The 24,100-nt window shown below is 45.9% G+C and overlaps 1 protein-coding gene across 17 annotated transcripts in view; it reads right to left on the bottom strand.

The window, feature by feature from the left end:
• UBN2 (ubinuclein 2) overlaps nt 1-24,100 on the bottom strand; it is a 94,434-nt gene that overhangs the window by 25,677 nt on the left and 44,657 nt on the right. For 12 of the 17 annotated variants that reach the window (XM_017338034.4, XM_070071419.2, XM_051835653.3 and 9 more), the window contains 8 exons: nt 19,714-19,784; nt 14,684-14,813; nt 12,303-12,421; nt 11,362-11,475; nt 10,365-10,508; nt 9,586-9,636; nt 7,344-7,386; nt 2,942-4,492 (listed from right to left, as the gene is read on the bottom strand). In XM_017338034.4, the coding sequence (XP_017193523.3) occupies nt 2,942-4,492; nt 7,344-7,386; nt 9,586-9,636; nt 10,365-10,508; nt 11,362-11,475; nt 12,303-12,421; nt 14,684-14,813; nt 19,714-19,784 (2,223 nt within the window). The remainder of the gene's footprint in view (nt 1-2,941; nt 4,493-7,343; nt 7,387-9,585; nt 9,637-10,364; nt 10,509-11,361; nt 11,476-12,302; nt 12,422-14,683; nt 14,814-19,713; nt 19,785-24,100) is intronic. The other 5 variants (XM_070071425.2, XM_089329679.1, XM_017338032.4 and 2 more) reach the window with 1 other exon arrangement.

Genomic DNA, 24,100 nt, shown 5'->3' on the forward strand with positions numbered 1-24,100 from the left:
CTCCAGTCAAACCAGTAAGACAGGAAACGGGCCAGACAGGACAGCAGGGAGGGCAGTCTCCGATCGCAAAGCCTTTGTGGGAAGAAGAAATGAGCAGGGAGACTTGCTTTCCAGAACCACACTGCCATGCAGAATCCCTGCTGACAACCAAGTGCTTGTTGTCGGGCAGTGAATGGGTCCATTTGGAACAAAGGATCAAACACAGGGAAAAGCACCGAACCACTGGATTCTGGAGATGACAAAGGATGAAGAAAGATGTAACCCTAAGTTCAAATAAAATGAGGGAAGCGGGGATAATAAGCAATTTTTTACTCCAAAAAAACCCCTAAATTTATAACAAGAAAGCATATGAAACCAAAGTTTGCGGCACCTGTCTAAACACAGACAATTCTTGTTACTGATAGAACCAAAAACCGTGGTATTACTCTCTTGGGAAAATGGGGAAGTAAATGAGGACTAAAAGGCTCACCATAAGGAAAACTCAGAAGACAACACAGCACTGAAATTGATAAAATAAGTTCTCATGCATTATTCTTATTTAAAAACACAGTAACAGCTGAAAGTAGTTGGCACTGGGAAGGAGACCATAGGCAGAGAACTACCAGTTCTGAATCAAGCCCTTCACACACTCATCTGATCACACTTTAGACTGTCCTCCCCAAAAACGCTGTTAACGTTTTAGGAGGGACGAAGTAAACAGTAACACAAACTACTTCTCAGATCTCACCTATAATTTAAATTTTAACATATGATCTCTAACATTAACTTAAGCTACTGTCTTATTTCTGATGAAAGTCAAGTTACACAGATGAAACATTAGTTATTCCTAGACTGTGACTAACTGACTTTAGAATTCTGGGATCCAGGCACTCCTAAGTCTACAAGAGAAGCAATGCTGCTTGCAGGGTTAGAGGTCCTGAGCGGCAGGGACCCTCTGCAGGAAGCAGGAAGATGTCTCTCTGGGCAGCGCCCCTATCTCATGTACACAGGAGGCCGGGCACTTGCTACACAACACAATTCTTCAAAATGACAAAAGTTGGGGCCGGCGCTGTGGCGCAGCGGGTTAACGCCCTGGCCTGAAGTGCCGGCATCCCATATGGGCGCCGGTTGGAGACCCGGCTGCTGCTCTTCCAATCCAGCTCTCTGCTATGGCCTAGGAAAGCAGTGGAGGATGGCACAAGTTCTTGGGTCCCTGCACCCACATGGGAGACCTGGAAGAAGCTCCTGGCTTCGGATTGGTACAGCTCTGGCCGTTGCGGCCAACTAGGGAGTGAACCATCGGATGGAAGACTCCCTCGATCTCTGCCTCTCCTCTCTATGTGTAACTCTGACTTGCAAATAAATAAATAAAAACCCTTATAAAATAAAATGACAAAAGTCGTGTTTCCAGAAAATACTTGAAAATGCAACAAAGTGTACATCATCTAAAAAGGTGTATGTAGTTTTTAAAAAAGCTAGTTATGAAACAGTATTATACAACACACACATTGTTAAAAACAGTCTAAAAAAATTGGGCCGGCGCCACAGCTCACTAGGCTAATCCTCCATCTGCAGCGCCGGCACCCCGGGTTCTAGTCCCAGTCGGGGCGCCGGATTCTGTCCCAGTTGCTCCTCTTGCAGTCCAGCTCTCTGCTGTGGCCTGGGAGTGCAGTGGAGGATGGCCCAAGTGCGTGGGACCTGCACCCCATGGGAGACCAGGAAGAAGCAGGTGGCTCCTAGCTTCGGATCAACGCGCTGCGCCGGCCACAGCGGACATTGTGGGGTGAACCAACGGAAAAGGAAGACCTTTCTCTCTCTCTCTCTCACTGTCCACTCTGTCAAAAAATAAATTAATTAATTAAAAAAAACAGTCTAAAAAATCACCTACAAATATAAAAGTGCTGGGGTGAGAGGTGATTTCTGTTTTCTCTTTTCTAAATCTTCCTATGGTGAACATGCATTACTTTCAGGAAAAACAAGTTAGGAAGCCAAAGCATTCATGTAAAGGGCAGATCTGAGCAAACCGCAGCACACAGAGAGGCAGCAGAGGGAGGAAACAATAAGGAACGCCATGGAAGAGATGGGTATCTCAGTACCAAGCGCTCCAAACAAAGAAGCAGACAAAACCCTGAGGATAAACGGATCAGCCACAAAATGAAACAAACTATCCTTGAGCTGAAAAAGCAGCCAGGTCAGAGACTGAAGGATGTCACTAAAGTTCGAGGCACACACTTAATGAAACTTGACAAATCGAGCCATAGTGTACAAACACTGGAGTTTTACAGAAAGGCGAAATCTCACTATCATTTAGGCAGAGGAAACACATTACTTATAAGGGAACAAAACGTCAGGACGGCCTCACGCTTTTCTATAATCCCAAGTCCCAGGCAAGGGCCACTGAAGCAGCATTCCAGAACCCGAAGTGGGACCTAATGACCTGGTCAAGTGCAACAGCACAGAAATGCTCAGGTGCAGGGAAGCTCAGGGAAAACCACTCAGGGCACCTTCCTGGGAGATGCCCCCGGCAGCCGAGAAGGAAGCACGGAGTGAAACCCCGTGAAGAGGGAAACTGTGGGACTGAAAGGACTACGGACGCTAACTCAGCAGAGAATTAGCCAAACGAAGCACTCCATTTGCGAAGATAAAAGTAATGGGTAGGAATCTGATTAAAAAACAAAGAGCGGGCAGGAGACAAGGCAAGAGACAAGTGAATGTATATTAAATTCTATCATCACTACTCTGTTCTGAACTAAGAAAGGTAGTTTTTTATATGCATTCTCATGGTTTTCAAAGGTTTTAAAGCAAACATGTGATAAAAATCCACATTCCAACAAAAACCCAACCCACAAACGTGTCCATCACAGGACATCAGCATCAGAGCACCCCCGGGCCAAGTGCTACGAACACGCTACACACCGTGTAGCACTCACGTCCGCTCCCGTTAATGTGTAGACATACATACCTGCACACTGGCTGTCACCACTGGAGACCCTGAGGCAGACGACGGTCTGTGTGGAGTAGACAACGGTTTAGCAGCACCCTGTGTTCCACTTCCTGTTCCCCCAGACAGACTAGTCCTATTCGCTCCACTCGAGTTATGGCTGCTACCTCTGCTGGCAGGTACATGTACTGCAGTTCCACTCAAGCTGCTCTTCCCAACAGTTCCGGTGGATGACGGGTTTGTTATCTTCGAAGGGGCCTGAAGATTTTTTGTAGACGGAAGGCCTGCAGTGCGGTTAGGGGGCAACAAATTCAAGGTGGGGGACTGTCTGCTGACGTTCACCCCCCCGGGCTGTTTATGAGCAGGGTTGTTACTGCTGGAGTGGCTGCTCTGGGCTACTAGTGCATTTGGACTCGAACAAGTCGGGGATACAGTAGGCTTGGGAGCTGGGTTGGATTTAGAAATAAGTTTAGTTGATACTGAAGGCTTAGCTGACAGAGAGGGCTTAGGCGAGGCAGAAGGCTTAGGTGAGGGCAAGGGTTTAGGAGACGTGGCAGGTTTAGGAGACGCCGCAAGTTTTGGGGACACAGCCATTGAGAAGGGAGATTTGAAACCCTGCGTGGAGATTTGTGACACCATTGCCTTGGCTAAATAGTTACTGGAGGTAGTGGTGCTAGGTGCTGTCCTGGAAACCAGGGGGTGGGACCCTTGAGAGCCATTTCCAGGTGAAGGGGTAGACAGAGGAAGGCGGTACACAAGCGGCTTATCTGAAGTCTTCATGAGCGGGGCTGAACAGGAGAGCTGGGGGTTACTACTCAGCTTCACCACGGGGTTCGTCTGGGATTTACTAATGGTTACTTGCAGTGGAGACACATAGTTCTGCGGGACAGCTGAGTGCTGGTGCACCTTTGTGGCTTGCGCTAACGAAGAAGCATCTTGGGCCTCCGATGTTCCCAGAGCATGAGAGGAGGCAGCAGCTTGGGATTGGGAAGAAGAGGAGACGTGAGTCTGTGACGAGGAGGAAGCATGAATCTGGCTTGACCGCTGTAGTCCTTGCTGAAGCAGCCTGGCTGGCAGAGGTTCCAAGGAAACTTTCGGGTTCTGAATCGAAGACCCAGCAATAAGGCCTGAAGAGATGCCAGTGTGAGCTAAGTCCTGGGGTTTCTTTGGTACTGGCCCTGTGTGACCGGCTATAAGACTGGACGAGTGTGCAGTCGGAGAGGAGTCCAGTTTTTTGGGAGCTGCGAGTGGCAGCTTACTCATGATGCTTGCTAATTTTTCTTCTCTTAGTCCTGAACGAGGTTTCGCAGTTGGCAGGCTTACCCTTGAGCCAGCGGGAGGGCCCTTGTTCCCGTTATTGATAACAGCTAAAGCTTCGGAAACAAGATCCAGTGACGGCGAGTGGAAAGAAAGGTCTTCGTCCAGCGAGTCGTCGAGGCAGATGGTCTCCTGGGCTGGTGTGGAGCTGGAGACGACAGGCGCGGCGGCAGGGGTGCTGGGGCTTGCCGAAGGACCCCCAGCGGAAGCCACCAAGGCTGCGGGAGCTTTCTGGTCCTTTTTCGGACTACACTCCTAGCAAAGCAACAGGACAGTGGGAGAAACAACAATGGTTACTAAACAGTGGACCCCTGAGATGGCAGAGCTCCTGCCCGAGCTGTCTCCAGCACCGCACGTGGCAGCTGCACTCCAGGAAGCAATTCTAAAAGGAGGCCTTAACAACCAAACCAAGGCTGGACACTGTGCTACAGCAAGAGAAGCTGCTGCTTGCAAACCTACATCCCAAGTTTCAGCTCCTCTGATACAAACCAGCTTCTTGCTAGTGCACCCGGGAAGGCAGCAGATGACGAGTGCTTGGGTTTGCCACCCATGTGGGAAATCGGTGTTCTTGGATCCTGGCTGCAGCATGGCCCAGCCCTAGCTATTGTAGGTATCTGGGGAGTAAACTAGCAAACTGAGACCTTTCTCTCTCTCTCTCTCTCTCTCTCTCTCTGCTTCTCTGTAACTCTGCCTCTCAAAGAAATAAATAAATCTTAAAAGAAAAAAAAAAGGCACAGAACTGAGGTTGGGGAATATATCAGAATACTAGAAGTGTTACAAGTGTAAAATTGCTATTTTAAGTGACTTCTTAATCATTTTTCTTTATAAAAATAACATTAAATGTACACAATATTGTGTAGATTTATATTGGCAGACAAAATTGCACAGATATAATTGAATCCAAAAAGCAGGTATTTCATTTACAAAGACTGCTCCTTCAATAACTGAATGGTGGGGCTGGCACTGTGGCATAGTGGGTAAAGCCTCTACCTGCACTGCTAGCATCCCACATGGGCGCTGGTTCTAGTCCCGGCTGCTCCAGTTCTGATCCAGCTCTCTGCTATGGCCTGAGAAAGTAGTAGAAGATGGCCCAAGTGCTTGGACCCCTGCACCCACGGGGGAGACCCAGAAGCTCCTGGCTCCTGGCTTCGGATCGGCACAACTCTGGCTGTTGTGGCCAACTGGGGAGTGAACCAGGGATGGAAGACCTCTCTCTCTCTCTCTCTCTCTCTCTCTCTCTCTGTAACTCTTTCAAGGGTCAGAGGCGCCAACACTGGCCTCCTAGCAATAACTCTAGGAGCAATGACCTCACCTACTCACAGAAGAAGGGCACTGGCTTTCAGGACATGTTAACTCTAACTGATAGCAGTTCTGACTCCAGAGGTTACACTGGGTCTCTCCGAATCTAGTTAGTCTATTTTGATGATACTTTTTAATTGCCTCTTCTATTTTATTCAAAAATGTTAAGCAAAATTAGTTTCTGTTCTAAATTCAATAAATCTATGACTTGTCCTACTTAAGGATCTAATTCTTTTGCTTATCATTTTTATCACCTCTCTTTTTTTATTTTATTTATTTTTTTTGACAGGCAGAGTTAGAAAGTTATAGACAGTGAGAAAGTTATAGAAAGTGAGAGAGACAGGGAGAAAGGTCCTCCTTCCATTGGTTCACTCCCCCAATGGCCGCCACGGCCAGCGCTTCGCCAATCCGAAGCCAGGAGCCAGGTGTTTCCTCCCGGTCTCCCATGCAGGTGCAGGGACCGAAACACTTGGGCCATCCTTCACTGCCCTCCCGGGCCACAGCAGAGAGCTGGACTGGAAGAGGAGTAACCAGGACTAGTACCCGGCACCCCAGTCGGGACTAGAACCCGAGGTGCCACAGGTGGAGGATTAGCCAAGTGAGCCACGGCGCCGGCCTTTATCACCTCTTACTCATAGTAAATGAAAGCCGCATGTATTTCGTATCTGAGTGTAAGCTTGTATGTGACATGGTTTATACGTAAGCCAATCTTTGAAGCCGATGAAAACATCATCACCTGACAGAACTTGCTTTTGCCAGTTGCTCAAGTTTACAACCAACCCAATGACTCTGGGTTATTCTCTTAGCTTGGCAATTTTCTCAGACTATGCAGGTAGTATAACTAAAAGTCTTAAAGCAGGAAAAACTGGGGCCAGCACTGTGGCACAGCGGGTAAAGCCACCGCACTGCAGTGTTGGCATCCCATTTCCAATTCAGCTGCTCTCTGCTATGGCCTGGGAAGGCAGTAGAAGATGGCCCAAGTGCTTGGGCCTCTGCACCTACGTGGGAGACCTAGAAGAATCTCCTGGCTCCTGGCTTCAGATTGGCCCAGCTCCGGTAGTTGTGGTCATTTGGGGAGCAAACCAGCAGATGGGAGATCTCTCTCTCTCTGCCTCTCTATAACTCTGCCTTTCAAACAAGTAAATAAATCTTTAAACAATTTTTTTCAGGAAGGACTTTCTTCCCTGAATCTAGACACTAGGTTAAGAAAGGACATTTGCTTGGCTGCTTTGCTGGGGGGTGGATTTTTTCCTAGTACTTTCTTCTAAAGATGTTTTCCTTTGAGAGTCCAGGTTTAACACAGGCTTCTTTCCCATTTCTGACCTATGCAGCCTGCTACCTCTGAGAAGAAACAGAAGAAGTCACTAGACAACTGGCACCACCAAGGACTGTCCGAGATTCAGCAACAGGTCATCACCTGGCAGCTCCTTCTATGCTGTGGGGATTTCTCTTCCACATGAGACAGTCAGAACGTTCATGAAATACTTGCACTGTCTCTTAATTCCGTTTTATATGAATTTTTCAAAGCCCGTCAATATTTACAACCTCAACTATGCATTAAAAGAATATCTGCTGTATTTTATCCAACATTTTAAAGTAAATTAAACTTTATAATTTGATTAATATATGCAAATTTCCACTGCTATTCAGCCATCTTTTTCTCAAACACAAAGTTTCCAGGATTGTTACAAAGCAGGAAACACTCATCTTATAGTATCTACTAAATGGTGCTAAATAACGTAAATCCTTTTCTTCTGAAGAAAGCATTTCAACATCCAGCTCATGACTGAGGAGCTGCGATACTTACCTTTACTTTGGGTTTAGGTGCAGGAATCACCTTTTTCTTTGCCCTACAATAAATGATTAAAAACAAGGCCATTTCAGTAGCAATTATACCACTCATTAGGAAATCATAACACATAACCCTGTAATTATGTGGGTAAATAATCCCTTCCATTACTTGGAAAGCACTTCAAAGAGAAGAACTATACATAAATGCAGTTTATATGTGAACGTAAATATTTTCCCCATAGAGATTAACTGGGAAAAAAAAGCAAACAATAAAATCTTAAGTCTAAATGGCAAACATTTTTCTAAAAATTAAATGTAGATACAAAAAATAGAGTAAATCAAAACAGGCTAACAAAGCTACCTAACGACTCACTTCCAGAACTTAAAAGAATTTACAATTTTTTTTGTACAAAAACAGGGCTTCAATGAACTTTAAGCTCAAATTTAAAAATGCCAAGGCTGGCGCCGCAGCTCAACAGGCTAATCCTCCGTCTGCGGCACTGGCACTCCGGGTTCTAGTCCCAGTCGGGGAGCCAGATTCTGTCCCCGTTGCTCCTCTTCCAGTCCAGCTCTCTGCTGTGGCCCGGGAGTGCAGTGGAGGATGGCCCCAGGGCTTGGGCCCTGCACCCACATGGGAGACCAGGAGGAGGCACCTGGCTCCTGGCTTCGGATCAGCGCGGTGCACGGGCCAGCCACAGTGGCCATTTGGGGAATGAACCAACGGAAAAGGAAGATGTTTCTCTCTGTCTCTCTCTCTCACTGTCCACTCTGCCTGTCAAAACAACAACAACAACAAACAAAAACAGAAAAATTCCAAGAAGCTATGAATGAGATTTTAGTTGAAAACAAGAACAGGACTGGTGTTGTGGTGCAGTGGTAAAGCCACATTCTGCGATACCAGCGTCCCGTGTGTGCACTGCTTTCAATTCTGGCTGCTCCATTTCCAATCCAGCTCCTACCAATGCCCCTGGAGAAGCAATAGAAGACTGCCCACTTGTTTAGGCTCTTGTCACCCATATGGGAGACACGGATGAAGCTCCTGGCTCCTGCCTTCGGATCAGCTCAGCGCCGGCTGTTGTGCCCAACTAGAGAGTGAACCAGCGGATGGAAGACCTCTCTCTCTCTCTCTCTCTCTGTAACTCTGACTTTCCAATAAACAAACAAGTAAGTGTTTTAAAAAAAAGAACTGAAGGCGTGAGTTCTTTACACCTGCCCTGCTATGCATGTGTTGTTTCAGAACCACAGGCACGAATGCAGAGGTGTGGCAACCAGCCTCTTAGCAGAATACTGAATTCATGTGCTCAGTAACTTCCTAATTTTACTTACATCCATTATGTAAGTTGTAGATAAAGAGTTGATCAATATTTGCCCAACGGCATAGCAGATCTCTTTGTAGATTCTGGTTATTAACCCTTTATCTGTTGCATAGTTTGCAAATATTTTTTCCCATTCCTGACACCTGCCTCCGTCTGCGTGTCAGGAAGCTAAGAGACTCTCCTCAGTGGTCATGCCACTAAGGGGAACTCAGATGTGAACAAAGGCAGGAAATGAAGAACAGGCCAACTCTGAGGGCTCCACCCGTGGGGGCAGCACACAGCAGGCATGTACACGGAACTGTCCCGGTAAGCCCAGGGCAGCAGAAGGCCGCAGGTCACCTATGTAGACAGTCACAGTGCAGAAAAAGGGGTCACAGAAAGACAGGAGGGAGGAGGCCGGGAATAAAGGAGAACCCCTGACTGCCTGTCAGCTGAGCGTCAGGGATTCAGTAGCTTTTGAAGAGATCCTGAGAACGAGTTCAGTAGGCGCGTCCTAAGGCGCAACAAGTCAGCAGTCAGAATCACACTCTGAAAGGAGCCTGGGGCTCGGTGTTGTGGTGCAGTGGGTTAAAGCCCCGGCCTGTAGGGACGGCATCCCATATGGGCATCGGTTTGAGTCCCGGCTGCTCCATTTTGGATCCAGCTCTCTGCTATGGTCTCGGAAAGCAGTAGCAGATGGCCCAAATCCTTGGGACCCTGCACCCACGTGGGAGACCCAGAAGTTGTTCCTGGCTTCAGATCAGCTCAGCTCTGGCCATTGCGGCCATCTGAGGAGATCTCTCTCTCTCTCTCTCTCTCTCTGGCTTTACCTCTCTCTGTAACTCAAATAAATAAAAAAATAAAAAGAAAAGGAGCCTGGTGAGACTGCCTAACTATGTTCCAAATGCTACTCCAACAGCATTTAATACGACCAGAAGACATCTGGAGCCCGCATTTACTCACGGAGCAGAAGTGAGATGATTATGCACACTCCGGCTTTCCTTAAAAAGCATTCTGGAAAAATTAAAAAAGATACCATTCACTATTATTTTATAGCAGATACATGATAACTGTGTTCCCCATCTTTTTTAATCACTGGTTTTCATTAGGCTACTACTTATTTACCAAGTCAAAACTGGAATGGGATAATACATTCAATAACCTGCTTTAGGGAAAGCTTTGTGTCACCTCTACTTATTCAAGTATCTTGATAGAACAATAGATCATTTCTGTTGAATTAAGATGCAACATTTTAAGATGAGGGGTTGGGATGGCAAATTTTTATTAATTTTTACATTCCTTACTTTAAATAGAGCTACTCTTAGTTTCCTGAGATACTCTTCTAAATATACTATTTTCAACAGGACTTCAAACTTCCTCTTTTCTCATGCTCTAAATCCTGTATCCAGAGTTCCTTATCTTTCTATTACCTACATAGAGTTCCCGACCCAAAGCTCATCACTTTTCCCCCTCCATTTTTATCTACTAGCAAATTCAAGGTCAAAGAGGAAAAGGGGCTCAGTAAAACCTCCTCTTTATGCCTGTCTCTACCTATCTCTATGTCTGCATCAATGGTTTTGTCTTTCAGTTTCCAATGAAGAGATCTTCTGAAAGAAGTGGATAGGGTGCTTTCACACATTACATCACAGAATCAGTGTCATCATGTGGGTATGTGTAACTATGCGTCTTAGTAACAGCAATGATAAGGAAGCAAAATGAAATCTGTAAGTCACGTTTCTTACCTCGCCTGCATCCAGCCCTTGGGCCACAGGGGCTTCACCTCTGTCTCCATGAAGGATTTAAGATAGTCCTCAGCAGACTGGCTTTTATTTGGCTCTAACTCATAGCATCCCAATTTGATCTCAACAAGGTTACATAACAAAGTTCTAAACAGATTTAAAAAAAATTTATATATAAATCTGACTGCAGTACTGTAGAAAATTAAGTTTGAGATCGATTTTCTACAAATCACACAAATCTCACAGCAATAATACAGAATATTATCTTAGGAATTCAGGAAAATGACATGAAGCTAATTTCTAACGTATCGCTCATTTCATTATTTTATTATTGTATCAATCATTTTATTATTTATTATATATCAACATCCCCCATACGAAACAGTTTCCTTTGATACCTTCATTTACTATTTATTTTAAAGATTTATTTGTATGAAAGGTAAAGCAGCAGAGAGATCCTCCATTTGCTGGCTCCTCCCCAACAGGCTGCCACGGCAGGGCTGAGCCAGGAGCTCCATCCTGGGCTTCCCACAGCGTGGCAGGCACCCAGGATCTGGGCCATCTTCTGCTCCCTTTCCAGGCCCATCATCAAAAGTTGGATTGGAAGCAAAGCAGCCAGGACTCAAACCAGCCCTTCAGTCCGGGGGCTGGCATCACAGGTGGCAGGGAACACGCTGTGCCAGATTCACAGTGCTGGTCCCCCACTGAGGCACAGAACTCCACCAGGAAAGGCGGCTAAGTGAGCACAAGCCGCCGGGCCTGCACCTTCGGGACCACTCTCTTCCAGCACCAGCAGCTCAGCCCCCACAAGGTACCTCGTGGAAACGACAGGGACCGCTCCAGCGCTACCAGGACCGCATGACTCTTCTGTAAGACGCTTCTCCTTCCGCTCACCTCTGCTAGCTTCCACCCTGTCTTCCAGCTACTACAGATTCTTTTCTGAGGAAGCTTTTCACTACACTGCATGCTTGGCTGACAGTCACGACTCGCTAAATCTTACCTAATGGTGTCATCCCAGTGGAATTTCTTTCTTGGTCCTAGGACACGTTTCCCTGGTTTCTCATCATCATCTTCCTCGGATCCATTTTTCTCCCGTTCTTCATCTGTCTGCAACCTAGAAATGAAAAGCATTTACAGAGAAGTTCTGCCCCAGCACTGTCTGTAACACGCTCGGTAAACCCTCGCTGCGGTCAGGAAGCGAATGGGAAGCAGGGACTCGACCCGAGACACTCTTCTGGAGTTACACAGTGGTTTGGTGAATGACACCGTCACACCACAACCACAAACACTCGTGATTTAGGTCAGAAAACATCTGCATCCAACCCCAGCTGGTCACGCTGGTCGGCGCCAGCTCTGGTTTTGACCTTATCTGTACACTGAATGAACTGACAGCACAAACAACTGAATGGGAAGGGACATGCTATTTAGAAAACATTCAATTATGAGCCGGCGCCGCGGCTCACTAGGCTAATCCTCCGCCTTGTGGCACTGGCACACCGGGTTCTAGTCCCGGTCGGGGCGCCGGATTCTGTTGCAGTTGCCCCTCTTCCAGGCCAGCTCTCTGCTGTGGCCAGGGAGTGCAGTGGAGGATGGCCCAAGTGCTTGGGCCCTGCACCCCATGGGAGACCAGGAGAAGTACCTGGCTCCTGCCATCAGATCAGCGCAGTGCGCCGGCTGCAGCGCACTGGCCGCGGCGGCCATTGGAGGGTGAACCAACGGCAAAAGGAAGACCTTTCTCTCTGTCTCTCTCTCTCTCACTGTCCACTCTGCCTGTCAAAAAATAAAATAAAATAAATAAATAAATAAAAAAGAAAACATTCAATTACATGATTTCAATGGTGTATGCAGATTTCCAGTGGAGGGTAAGTCCACTTAAATCAATCCTAGCAGCTCAAACATTTCTCACATGTAAACAGCAAGCCAAACGGAAGAACTACGTACTTGGCACACTTGGCCTGGCTGCGAGCCTGGCAGTCCTCCTGGTATTTAAACAGTTGCTCAGGCATGACATTGCTAACAGCCAGCTTCAGTTTCTGCAGAGGTTCTCTTAAACGATCATCCTGAGGAAAAAAACACATGAAAAGTTTTCCCAGACAGACTTAGAAGATTTAATTCTTAAGCACATTTTCAAAAAATGCTTTAGATACTGAATACAGCCTTGAAACGTCAGCTTGTCTAAATGTGGACACTTCCTGTAAAGCACGGACTTCCCAGAGGCACACGGACAGAAAACCCCGTCAGCTGAGCCCCGGATCCCGCTTGGCGCTCCAGCATATACTGAGTTCTCCCATTCCTACCTGTGACCCGTGTTTTGATGAATAAATTATAAGGACGCTTTTACTAAAATAGAAATGATTTGCACGTGCAGACTACCACTGGCTGATCCCGTTATGACTGCACTGCTCTGGAACGCCGTGGCAGGTGATCTAGCCCGGGGACTACCTGTTCTCTCGGTTGAGGTTCAGAAGTGTGACCTATGCTGCAAGCAAAAATGCAAGGGAAGGCCAAATGAAAGACGAAACTGGGACACTCTTGTTCACGTGGGAGCGGAGCAAGGAGCTAAGTAGATCTGTTCCTAACCCTCTGAATCAACTACTTTATTATTTCCACCTGACAAATAACATATTCTAAACATATTTCTATCACTGTCCTAAGCACAAAAAATATTTTATGATTTTGATTTTCTTCACTGTAACAATTTTTTTTTTTAAGATTTATTTAAAAGGCAGGGTGACAGAGGGGGAAAGAGAAAGGCTGGTCTTCCATCTGCTGGTTCACTCCCCAAATGGCTGCCACAGCCAGGGCTGGGCCAGGCCGAAGCTGGGGGTCAGGAGCTGCATCCATGTCACCTATGTGAGTAACAGGGTCCCCAGTACTTCGGCCATCTGCTGCCTTCCTGGGACATTAGCAGGAGAGCAGACTGGAAGCACGGAGCGGCCAGGATTTGAACCAGCACTCCAATATGGGGTGCAGGCATCCCAGCAGTGGTCTGAACTGCTGCAACAGACTACTCATCCCAAAACAACTGTTTTTAAAATGTGACTTTTGGGGGCTGGCGCTGTGGCATAGTGGGTAAAGCAGCTGTCTTCAGTGCTGGCATCCCATATGGGCGCTGGTTCAAGACCCAGCTGCTCTACCTCGAATCCAGCTCCCTGCTATGGCCTAAGAAAGCAGTAGAAGGTGGCCCAAGTCTTTGGGCCTCTGCACCCATATGGGTGACCTGGAGGAAGCTCCTGGCTCCTGGCTTTGGATCAGCCCAGCTATGTCCGTTGCAGCCATTTGGGGAGTGAACCAGTGGATGGAAACTTCTCTCTCTCTCTTTCTCTCTGCTTCTGCTTCTCTGTACTCTGCCTTTCAAATACATAAATCAATCTTTTTTTTTTTTTTTAAAGAGTGTGATTTTTGGTGCAGAGATTTTTTACATAAATATTATTACCAGTACGCATTTTAGCCCATTTGGTGCATACAATTAATAATTATTGTATGACAGTATCTGCTCTAAATCCCATGTTAAAAAATGTGTATGCTTATCCTGATTTGAAAATATAATATATATACGTATCAGAACATTGCATGGTACTCCATTGATATGTAAAGTTTTTACATGTCAAATAAAAATGTTTTTTTTTAAGGGAGTTTATATGACTGTTTTCCTACTTGCAGTTCTTTTCTATTGGTACTCATTTCTGTCAACTGAACTTAGGGCAGTTAAGCCCCAGCTGCCCACTGTCGGAAGGAGCCAGGCAAAGTACAAAATCTGAGATCTCAAATAAATTTCAATTTTACACTAACCTTTGCATTTAAAAAGAACTACAGGGTATGCCTGTGGCCTAGCAGAGCTCCGGCAGGGTGTCCAGGTCCAACCCCTCTCCAGCTGGACCGACTCCCACAACCCGTGTGGGAGACCTGGACTGCCTTCTCAGCTCCTGCCTCCGCGTCTGGGGAAGGAACTAGTGGACGTGAGCATCTTTCTCTATCTCTTGAATGGTAGCAAAAAATAAAGGATTCTAGTTTCTCAATTCAAAGCGAGTATTTATTAACAGAAATGAATACCTGTATAAAGCATTCTAGGCTTGTCAGATCATACCTACTACATGGGCTTACACTCCAAGAATCTACATCTCAGAAAACATTGCTTTTCATCTAACTCTACCAACTGTTCAAGAAATAATTATTTTCTCAGGAACCAACATGCCTTTAATAATCTCTGTGGTTATGAAATACACAGAACAAGACTCTAACAATTAATATGCTGAAGTCCCAAGTAGAAACAAGTTCTTTACAGGTAACGAAACCCCGAACGTCGTTGTTTCTTCTCGTACCTGGACATTGAGATGTAATTTCTTTAGCCGTTTTACCAGGGTTTCTTTATTGCACGGCACAAAAGCTTCCAGGTGGGAGTAGACACCACTACGGGCAACAGGGCCTAGTTCTTGTAGCTGTAACTCAATGCTGACCAAGAAAAATCAACACAAATCAACCATGAGGAATTTTTTTTAGGTAGCATCACATAGGAAAGAAGGCAAATGCAACTCATTCTTGTTCGTATTTTATCTTCCTATGATCTCCTAGACAGTATCTTTAATGCAACAAAAACTTCACCAATGAACAGTAACGGTAGAGAAAATACGATTCTAGCTTAGGAATAGACTTTATATGACTACAAACAATCTAGAAATAGTGTTTTTTTTGTGTATGTATGTGTGTACAAGAGCAAAGTCTATGGTTTCGGTAAAGCCCAAGAATTCCATTATTAATCAGAATCTCATTCCCTCAAAAAGATCCTGCTACCCGTCTGCCCTGAGACAACAGGTTGCAGAGTCACATCATTTCACTAAGTTCCTGAGGTGTTTTTTCTTTAGAGGTGCCTGACAAAAGGAAAGATCCGAGAGAGGGGAAAGCCCCTCTGGCTGTGCCCATTCACTGCTTCATCCATCTGCTTGTCCCTGATCGTGCCTGGCGTACACAGGACAGAGTCAGCAGTTTGTTCAGTTTATTCCAATTCTCCAGCTCCAACTTCTATTCACAAAATGCTTTTGAGAAAGAACAAGCTGTTAAGTATGTATGTAATCTAATCGTTCTTTAAAAAAATAAAGTAAAACCATTTCTAACAGCCATCTTACTTTTAACAAGACAAACCTACTAATAAATAATTGAGGGCAGGGTCCACCAAGATGGAAGACATTACACTGGCAACTGCTACTGTAGAAAGCTGAGAACAGATGTTGACTTGAAAGCCAAGGCAAAACTGGAGCTCTTGATGATAAACTACACTCACATCATCACATTTATTACAGAAGGTGCAGACTGACTTAAGTACTTCTCAAAAATGCAACATACACCTAAAGAGTCAATCAATAGGTTTTTTTTTTTGAAATAAAACTAACCTAACTATATCAACTGTACTTATCATTTCTAGGGTACATCTCAATCTCAGAAAAAGATTTGGTATAACTAAACAAATAATAGAAATGGCAAGAAGGGCCCAGCACTGCGCTGCACTGGATGAAGCCGCCACCTGCAACACAGGTATCCCATGTGAGGACTGGCTCAAGTCCCAGCTCCTTGCACTTGGGAAAGCAGCAGAAGATGGCCCGAGTCCTTGGGCCTTCACCACCCACATGGGAGACCAGGAAGAAGCTCCTGGCTCCGGGTTTCTGCCTGGCCCAGAATCAGCTGTTGCAGCTCTGGCGAGTGAATCAGTGGATGGGAGATCTTTCTGTCTCTTCTTCTTTATCTTATATAGTTTTTCCTTTTTAGAAATTTTATTTATTGAGAGGTAGAGTTACAGACAGTGAGAGGGAGAAAGACAGAGAAAGGTCTTCCTTCCGCTGGTTCACTCCCTAAATGGCCGCAACGGCAGAATTATGCTGATCCGAAGCCAGGAGCCAGGAGCTTCTGGGTCTCCTACGTGGGTGCAAGGGCCCAAGGACTTGGGCCATCCTCCACTGCCTTCCCAGGCCATAGCAGAGAGCTGGACTGGAAGAGGAGCAGCCAGGACTAGAACCAGCACCCATAAGGGATGCCGGCGCCACAGGTAGAGGATTAACCTACTGTGCCACGGCGTCGGCCCTTATCTTATATCTTTCAAATAAATTTTTAAAAAGGCAAGACGTTTAAGACCTACAAGAATCAGAGTCAAAGCAAGGGTTCATATGTGGAAGAATCATTACGGGTCATGGATTTTGTATACAAACATTGGACTAGAAAACGGGGCTGCTGGGACCCATGCAAGCCCTCACCTGCAGTGCCAGTATCCTACATGGGCGCTGGTTCAAGACCCGGCTGCTCCAGTTTCAATCCAGCTCTCTGCTATGGCCTGGGAAAGCAGTGGAAGATGGCCCAAGCCCTTCCTAGAGGAAGCTCCTGGCTTTGGGTTGGCCCAACTCTGGCTGTTGTGGCCATCTGGGAAGTGAACCAGTGGATGGAAGATCTCTCTCTCTGCCTCTCCTTCTCTGTGTAACTGACTTTCAAACAAATAAAAAAAAATCTTTAAAAAAACAAAAAAGAAGCAATGATGAGACAGAACCAATATACCTGGATAATTTAATAGGAATTACTTCCCCAAATAATCACATATCATATGTCCTTACAATAGCAACTCAGTTCAGAACTATCAGGCATGCTTGTTTAGGAAGTGGAAAGAGGTCAAGGAAATACAAAGATGATTAAAAGGGAAAAGGACTCAGCTCTGAACAGTACGGTGTGTGGAATCAGAGGCACACCTCTGTAACATAAAAAGTAGGCGGGTGCCAAAAACTCCAGGATCTATTTTCAGACAGACGTGGGAGAAGCAACCCGAGAAGCCAAGGACAGAATGCTGACCCTCTGCTCGTTCGAGATGCCGTGCCCCATGTGCTTGACTCTCCAGGAGAGAAACAGCTCTCCCCGCTTACGGAGGAGTAAAATGAGAACGCAGAGTCTCAGTCCCAGAGAGGGGTCTAGTCCAGCCCACTCAGGACTCGCTGGAGAAACAAGAGCTGGCCCGGCCCCTGACTGTGGCATCTGCGCAGCCTCATGAGCAGTGGCTGCGTTGCGAGTGAGTCGAGAGGTGAAGCGCAGTGGTGCAGAGGGGAAGCACTGATGTGGCTTCCAAGCAGGCCCAATCCACCTGAAAATCCCTGATAAGCCAAGCACAGAGATGAGACGCCGCTCTGCTACGACACCAGCAGTACACCAGCTCATATTCTTCCTGAGTCCATTCCAGCTCTCCAGGAAAACAGAGCTTGCAGCCATAAAAATTATCACAAGTTAGACACCAATCAGTTCTCTGAATCTCACGAGAAACTCTCCTCATTACGTATTTAAAAGACAGGTGTGAGCACGGTTAGCCTCGCAGTTTGGACGCTGGTTAAGACACTTGCATCCTACACTGGACTGATTCCTGACTGCAGCGTCCTACCGATCCGGACCCTGGGAGCCCACTGCACTGGCGCAAGTGGCTTCCTGCTACCCAAGTGAGATGGCATTCCTGGCTCTGGCTTCGACCCCCTGGCTGTTACAGGCATTTGGGGAGTGAACCAAAAAATGGACGCTCTCTCTGTCTACTTCTCAGACTCTCAAGTACATTAGAAGACAAGACAGGAATACTATTACAGAAACACAGGTTTCCTGTGTTTCTTTAATTTAATTTATTTTTCTCATTTGATTTAAAGGTGGAAACACAGAGAGATCATCCATCTGCCGGTTTGTTCCCCAGATGCATGCAGCAGCAGCTGGGGCTGGCCCAGGTCGAACTTCATTTGGGCAGCAGAGAACCAAGTACGTGAGCCATCACCTACTGCATCCACAGTACACATCAGCAGAAGGCTGGACCTGAAGCAAAGGAGCCAGGACTGGAAACAGACAGACACGCAATGTGGGCAAGCCAGCTGCATCTTCAAGGGTACGCCAAATGCCTGCCCTGTTTTCCTATATGATACTACTCCATCACCAATGACAAGTATACATTATTTTAACCAGAAGTAAAATACACTGCTTTCTCAATGATCACAGTTTTTCCCAGTTCGGTGTGTAATTATATACCCAATTCCTAACCAATGGTTAAAATTTATGAGGCAACAGATTTGCAAGTACCGTATAGGTTACATGACCACAATCTTAAAACCCACAGTTACATTAGTATCAAACTGAATGCAAAATCATATTACAAATGCTGCTGATATGAATACAATCTGTACCACGTAGCAGCCTTCACCTCCTCAGTTCACCCTGTCCTGTCTTCTCCACACTACCTCCATCCACCCCGACAGCTGTGATTCCTTTATTAAGTCAGACTTTCTATTTCACTAGAAAACTTCGTATGAATTACAATTAACCTCACTAGGTATCAATGGAACTATCTTTCCTAAGTCTGCATAGTGAATGTAGAAGGAAAGTTATAATGAGTCTATATATATACTCTAAACTTTCTCAGAAAGATGTTTTCACATAAGGTGACGTAACAACCATTTAAATCTAGTGTAACAGTCGAGGTCATTGGCTTCTGCAGTTATAAACACTGGAACCCTCGACTGCAGCAGGCTCATCTTGCTGTGAAGCAATGTCAATCCCATGTGCTGTGAGGCTGGGAGGGAGGAGCTAATGCTTGAGCCCAGCCACACTCTGAGAATCAGTTTCTCAAAGGCCTACTATACTATTTTTGTCGCAAGACATGGTGAGTACTAAATGCTTTTGTACTTCTTTACTTGAGAGATAAAAGTTACAGACAGAGCGGGAGAGATAGAGAAGAAGGTCTTCTGCCTGTAGATTCACTCCTCAAATGGCCAAAATGGCCAGAGCCAGACCCAACTCAAAGCCAGGAGCTTCTTCCAGTCTCCCATGTGGGTGCAGGGCCCCAAGCACTTGGGCCATCTTCCACTGCTTTCCTAGGCCATAGCAGAGGGCTGGACCAGAAGTGGAGCAGCCAAGGGGCCGGCATTGTGGCATAGTAGCCTCCAGTGCCTGCATCCCATATAGGCAGCAGTTCGAGTCCTGGCTGCTCCTTTTCTGATCCACCTCTCTGCTATGGCCTAGGAAAGCAGTGTAAGATGGTTAAAGTGCTTCAACCACTGCACCTATGTGGGAGACCTGGAAGAAGCTCCTGGCTCCTGGCTTTAGACCAGCTCAGCTCTGGCTGTTGTGGCTGTTTAGGGGGTGAACCAGAGGATGGGAGATCTCTCTGTAACTCTACTTCTCAAATACATAAGTACAATCTTTAAAAAAAAAAAAAAAGAAGAAGAGCAGCCGGTACGGGAACCAGCACCCATATGGGATGCCCGCACCACGGGCAGAGGCTTAGCCTACTGTGCCACAGTGCTGGCCCTGGCCTACCATACTTTAAGGCTTTTTAATAAAAGAGGAAAGTACTTACTCTAGAAGAATATTATTCATATCTTGTGTAAAGAATTTTTTCCTTCCTTCTTCATCAAAAAGTTTGGCAGCCTAGAGAAACATAAGAAGCATGATCAATATCACTCACACTAAACAATTACTCTGAGATGCATTACCTAATGCAAAAAAGGAATTCTGATCAACGGAACACCACATGAGCTGTGATCAATGGTCTCCCAGGGCTACAAGAGATTCAAGTTTAACTGGATACTGTGTGCACTTCTTGTACCTGCCATAACAAATAACCACCACAAAAGTTGTTAAAACATAAATTTATTCTCCCACAGTCTGAAGTTCAAAATCATCCTCACTTTACTGAAATCAAGATGTGAGAGAGTCGAGCACTCTCCAGAGTCACCAAACCCGAAGGCAAGTCGAGTCAGGAACCAGACCCAGGAAGCACAATACACAGTGTGGGCAGCCTGAGCGGGTCGCAGCCACTGCACCCATCTCCCGCCCCGTATCTCAATCTTCTAAAACTCACAACATTACACATTCAAGACGTTTTAGAGCTTTGTGTATCTTATGTATTTTGGCTATATGTAGGTTTATTAATTCTATTTAAGGATTTTAATTTGATTTGAAAGACAGAGAAAGATCTTCCATCTGCTGGTTCACTCCCCAAAAGTCTGGGCCAGGCTGGAGTTCTAGCAAGCTCTATGTGGGCAGCAGGCTGAACTGGAAGCAGAGGAAACTAGACTCACAGCTGGCACTGTGATATGAGTGTGTTTTAAGCAGTGACTTAACTGCTGTGCCAAATGCCCATCCCTGTTTATTAGTTCTTGCTGTAATCCCCAAGGAAACAGAAAGAGGTTTCACTTTCTAGAGACATTATGGATTACCCACAATTCCTCTGATATTCTATTATATTTTTAACATAAAAAATAAAAAACTTTGAGAGGCAAAGAGAAAGACAGAGACAAATATACAGAAAATGAACCATCTGCTGGGTCACTCCCCAAATGCCTGCAATAGCCAGAGTTAGGCCAGGGCTCAATCCTGGAGCCAGCTCAATCCAGGTATCCTATACTGGTGGCAGGAACCCAATACTTGGGCCATCATTGTTGCCTGTCAACTGCTTCCAGGAAGCTGGAGCCAGGAATTGAACCCAGGTACTCTGATGTGAGATGTGGGTATCTTAACCACTAGGCCAAATGACCTCTCCAATTATATACTTCACCCTGATTACCATGTTCAATCCTCATATCAAAATCACTGATATGACAGTCCCCATCCCACAAACGAGGAATTTAAACCTGAGACAGGTTCCATGATATGACCCTATACTGAATCGCTAAGAAGTGTCGGATGCAGGATTCCGACCAGAAGCACCCTGAGGTTCAACTGGGCAACACTGGCACTCAGCACAGATACAGGTTTACCACAGCCAGTCTGGATTCAACCTGATAAACAACTGGCCATGGTCATTATCAAGGGATAAGCACAAATGAAACAAACTTACAGATAATATTCTCATCACCACGTTTCCAACTTTCACTGGCAGACCAGAAACAAAGACTTGGTACACCAAGACATTCTGCCTTCATCAACAGAAGCAGCATTTACCGAGGGAATCACAGACACAGCTCACCTTCAGCGCTACTGAGAAAGCTGATCTAGGAACCCGAGCAGCTCATATACCTCCAATCTACCTACCTAGGACACCTTACACAGCCTTAAGGAGAACACACAAATTTGTGAGACAAGCATCCCAGACAGAAGAAGCTTGGGCTTGCACAGGGCCAGAAATGTAGGAAGAAAGCGAGAATGAAAACTAAACTGCAAGAAAGGGAATCAACAAATGACAAGAGAGAGGACGTTTTACGCAAGAGTTCAGACGTTGCTTCAAACGCTCACATCCCAGGTCTGGATGCCAGGGTTTGAGCTCCAGCTGTACTTTATTTATTTATTTATTTATTTATTTATTTATTTATTTATTTATTTTTGATGGGCAGAGTGGACAGTGAGAGAGAGAGACAGAGAGAAAGGTCTTCCTTTGCCGTTGGTTCACCCTCCAATGGCTGCCGCGGCCGGCGCATCACGCTGATCCGATGGCAGGAGCCAGGTACTTATCCTGGTCTCCCATGGAGTGCAGGGCCCAAGCACTTGGGCCATCCTCCACTGCACTCCCTGGCCACAGCAGAGAGCTGGCCTGGAAGAGGGTCAACCGGGACAGAATCCGGCGCCCCGACCAGGACTAGAACCCGGTGTGCCGGCGCCACAGGTGGAGGATTAGCCTATTGAGCCACGGCGCTAGCCCCACCTCACATTTCAAAGAAAAATATGGGGAACGCATATGTATCCAGTAGTCAAATAACCTCCCCATTAATAATTTCCTACTAAAAGGTTAGAAGTTGTATTAATCCAGGCATGGGGTGGGTGCTGTGGCAGAACGGGTTAAGCTGCCATGGGGGACACCCACATTTCCTATCAGAGTGCCAGTTCAAATGCTGGTTCAAGTCCCATCTACCCCACTTCCAATGCAGCCTGACCATGTGTCCAGGAAGAAGCAGATGACGCTCAAGTACTTGAGTTCCTGCCACCCACACAGGACACCTGGAAGGAGCTGCCGGCTCCTGGCTTACCTCCAGCTGTTGCAGCCATTTGGGGAATAGACCAGTGGATGGAAGATCTCCCCTCCTGTGTTTCTTTTCTCTGACACTTTGCTTTTCAAATAACTCAATCCTAAAAAGAAAACAAATCCTGGCATAGCTACTACAGAGATCACTGACATGAGATGTGGCAGAGCCTCACAAGACAAATACTCCTCATGAACCAAGTCTATCCATGAAGTGGTGACAAACGTCACACAATTCAGTAGACAGAGTGCCAGTCGTGGGGCTCGATGGTCGGGAACTCAGTCCCGAGTCCTGAATCAGGCCACTGGGCTGACCGTTACCTCCTTTCTTCTTAGTTACTTCCTCATGTGCTAACTAGAAGCAACACTACAAACACTCTGACTGCTGGCAGGATTCGACTACGCAGAACTTGAAACCCATCCATCTGTGTTGCAGCCATTGTCCTCTGTGAGGGGAACGAGGCTGGGAAGTGGTGGCACACAGAAGCACCACACCCCAACACTGTATGGCACTGATGCTTGTCAAATAAATAAAACAATTAACAATCAAATCTAAAAAAATCCCAACTAAAACAATTAATAATCACATTCTAAAAACCAGAAGAAACTAAAGATTGTAGAGGCGGTGCCATATGATAGAGCAGCATTTCTAAGTTGGGTGAAACTAGATAATTAAGTTATTCCCACCACTTAACTTATCATGTGGCCTTGACTGTTACTTAACCTATCTCCACTTAAGGTTTTCCACCATAAAAAGGAAATAATACCTACCCCTCACTTAAGGGAGGCGTGGGGAGCCTTTTTGCTACCAAGGGCCATTTGGATATGTACAACATCATTCACAGGCCACACAAAATTATCAATGTAAAAATTACCTGTTACAGATTTACTGAATTTGGAGTCCTGACTGTGGCTGCCTTGCAGGACGAGACAAAATGCTTTCGTGGGTTTCAGACAGCCCACAGGCCTGATATTTCCAACATCTGATTTACAGAGTTGCTGATAAGATTAAAAAATGAAAACTATTTCATTAATAAAATTGTAAACTCATTGTTAAAAAAAAAAATAAAGGGCTGGTGCTGTGGCGTAGCAGGTAAAGCCACTGCCTGCAGTGCCAGCATCCCATATGGGCGCTGGTTCAAATCTCAGTTGCCCCACTTCCAATCCAGCTCTCTGCTGTAGCCTGGGAAAGCAGTAGAAGATGGCCCAAGTCCTTGGGCCCCTGCACCTGCGTGGGAGACCCAGAAGAAGCTCCTGGCTTCGGATTAGCCCAGTTCCAGCCACTGCAGCCATTTGGAGAGTGAACCAGCAGATGGAAGACCTCTCTCTTTCTCTTCCTTTGCCTTTCAAATAAATAAATTGTTAAAAATAATTAATTAAAAGAAAAATGAGAAAACAAGAAAGCAAAAATATAAAAGAAAATATAATAAAGGTCAATTGTATTACTGACAGCTGTAGGTCAGATAAAACCAAAAGAGAAACAGAAGGACAGGAGCTGGGGTCAGTGTGTAAAGCTGCTGCATGGGACAGTCACAACTCACACTGGAGTGCCAGGCATAAGCCCCACCTCCTCATCGGATCCAACTGATGCACATCCTTGGAGACAGCTGGTGATGGCTCAAGTAATTGGGTACTTAACACCCACACGGACACCAGGAAAGAGTTCTGGGCTCCTGGCTTTAACCTGGCCCAGCCTTAGCTACTACAGACATTTGAAGAACGAATCCACAGATGGAAGACCTCACTCTCTGACTCTGATACCCTCGTTCTGTCACTCTACCTTTCAAAT

This window comes from Oryctolagus cuniculus, chromosome 3 (assembly GCF_051225735.1).
Source record: "Oryctolagus cuniculus isolate XC-2025 breed Fujian yellow rabbit chromosome 3, ASM5122573v1, whole genome shotgun sequence".
In the NCBI taxonomy this organism is placed as follows: Eukaryota; Metazoa; Chordata; class Mammalia; order Lagomorpha; family Leporidae; genus Oryctolagus; species Oryctolagus cuniculus.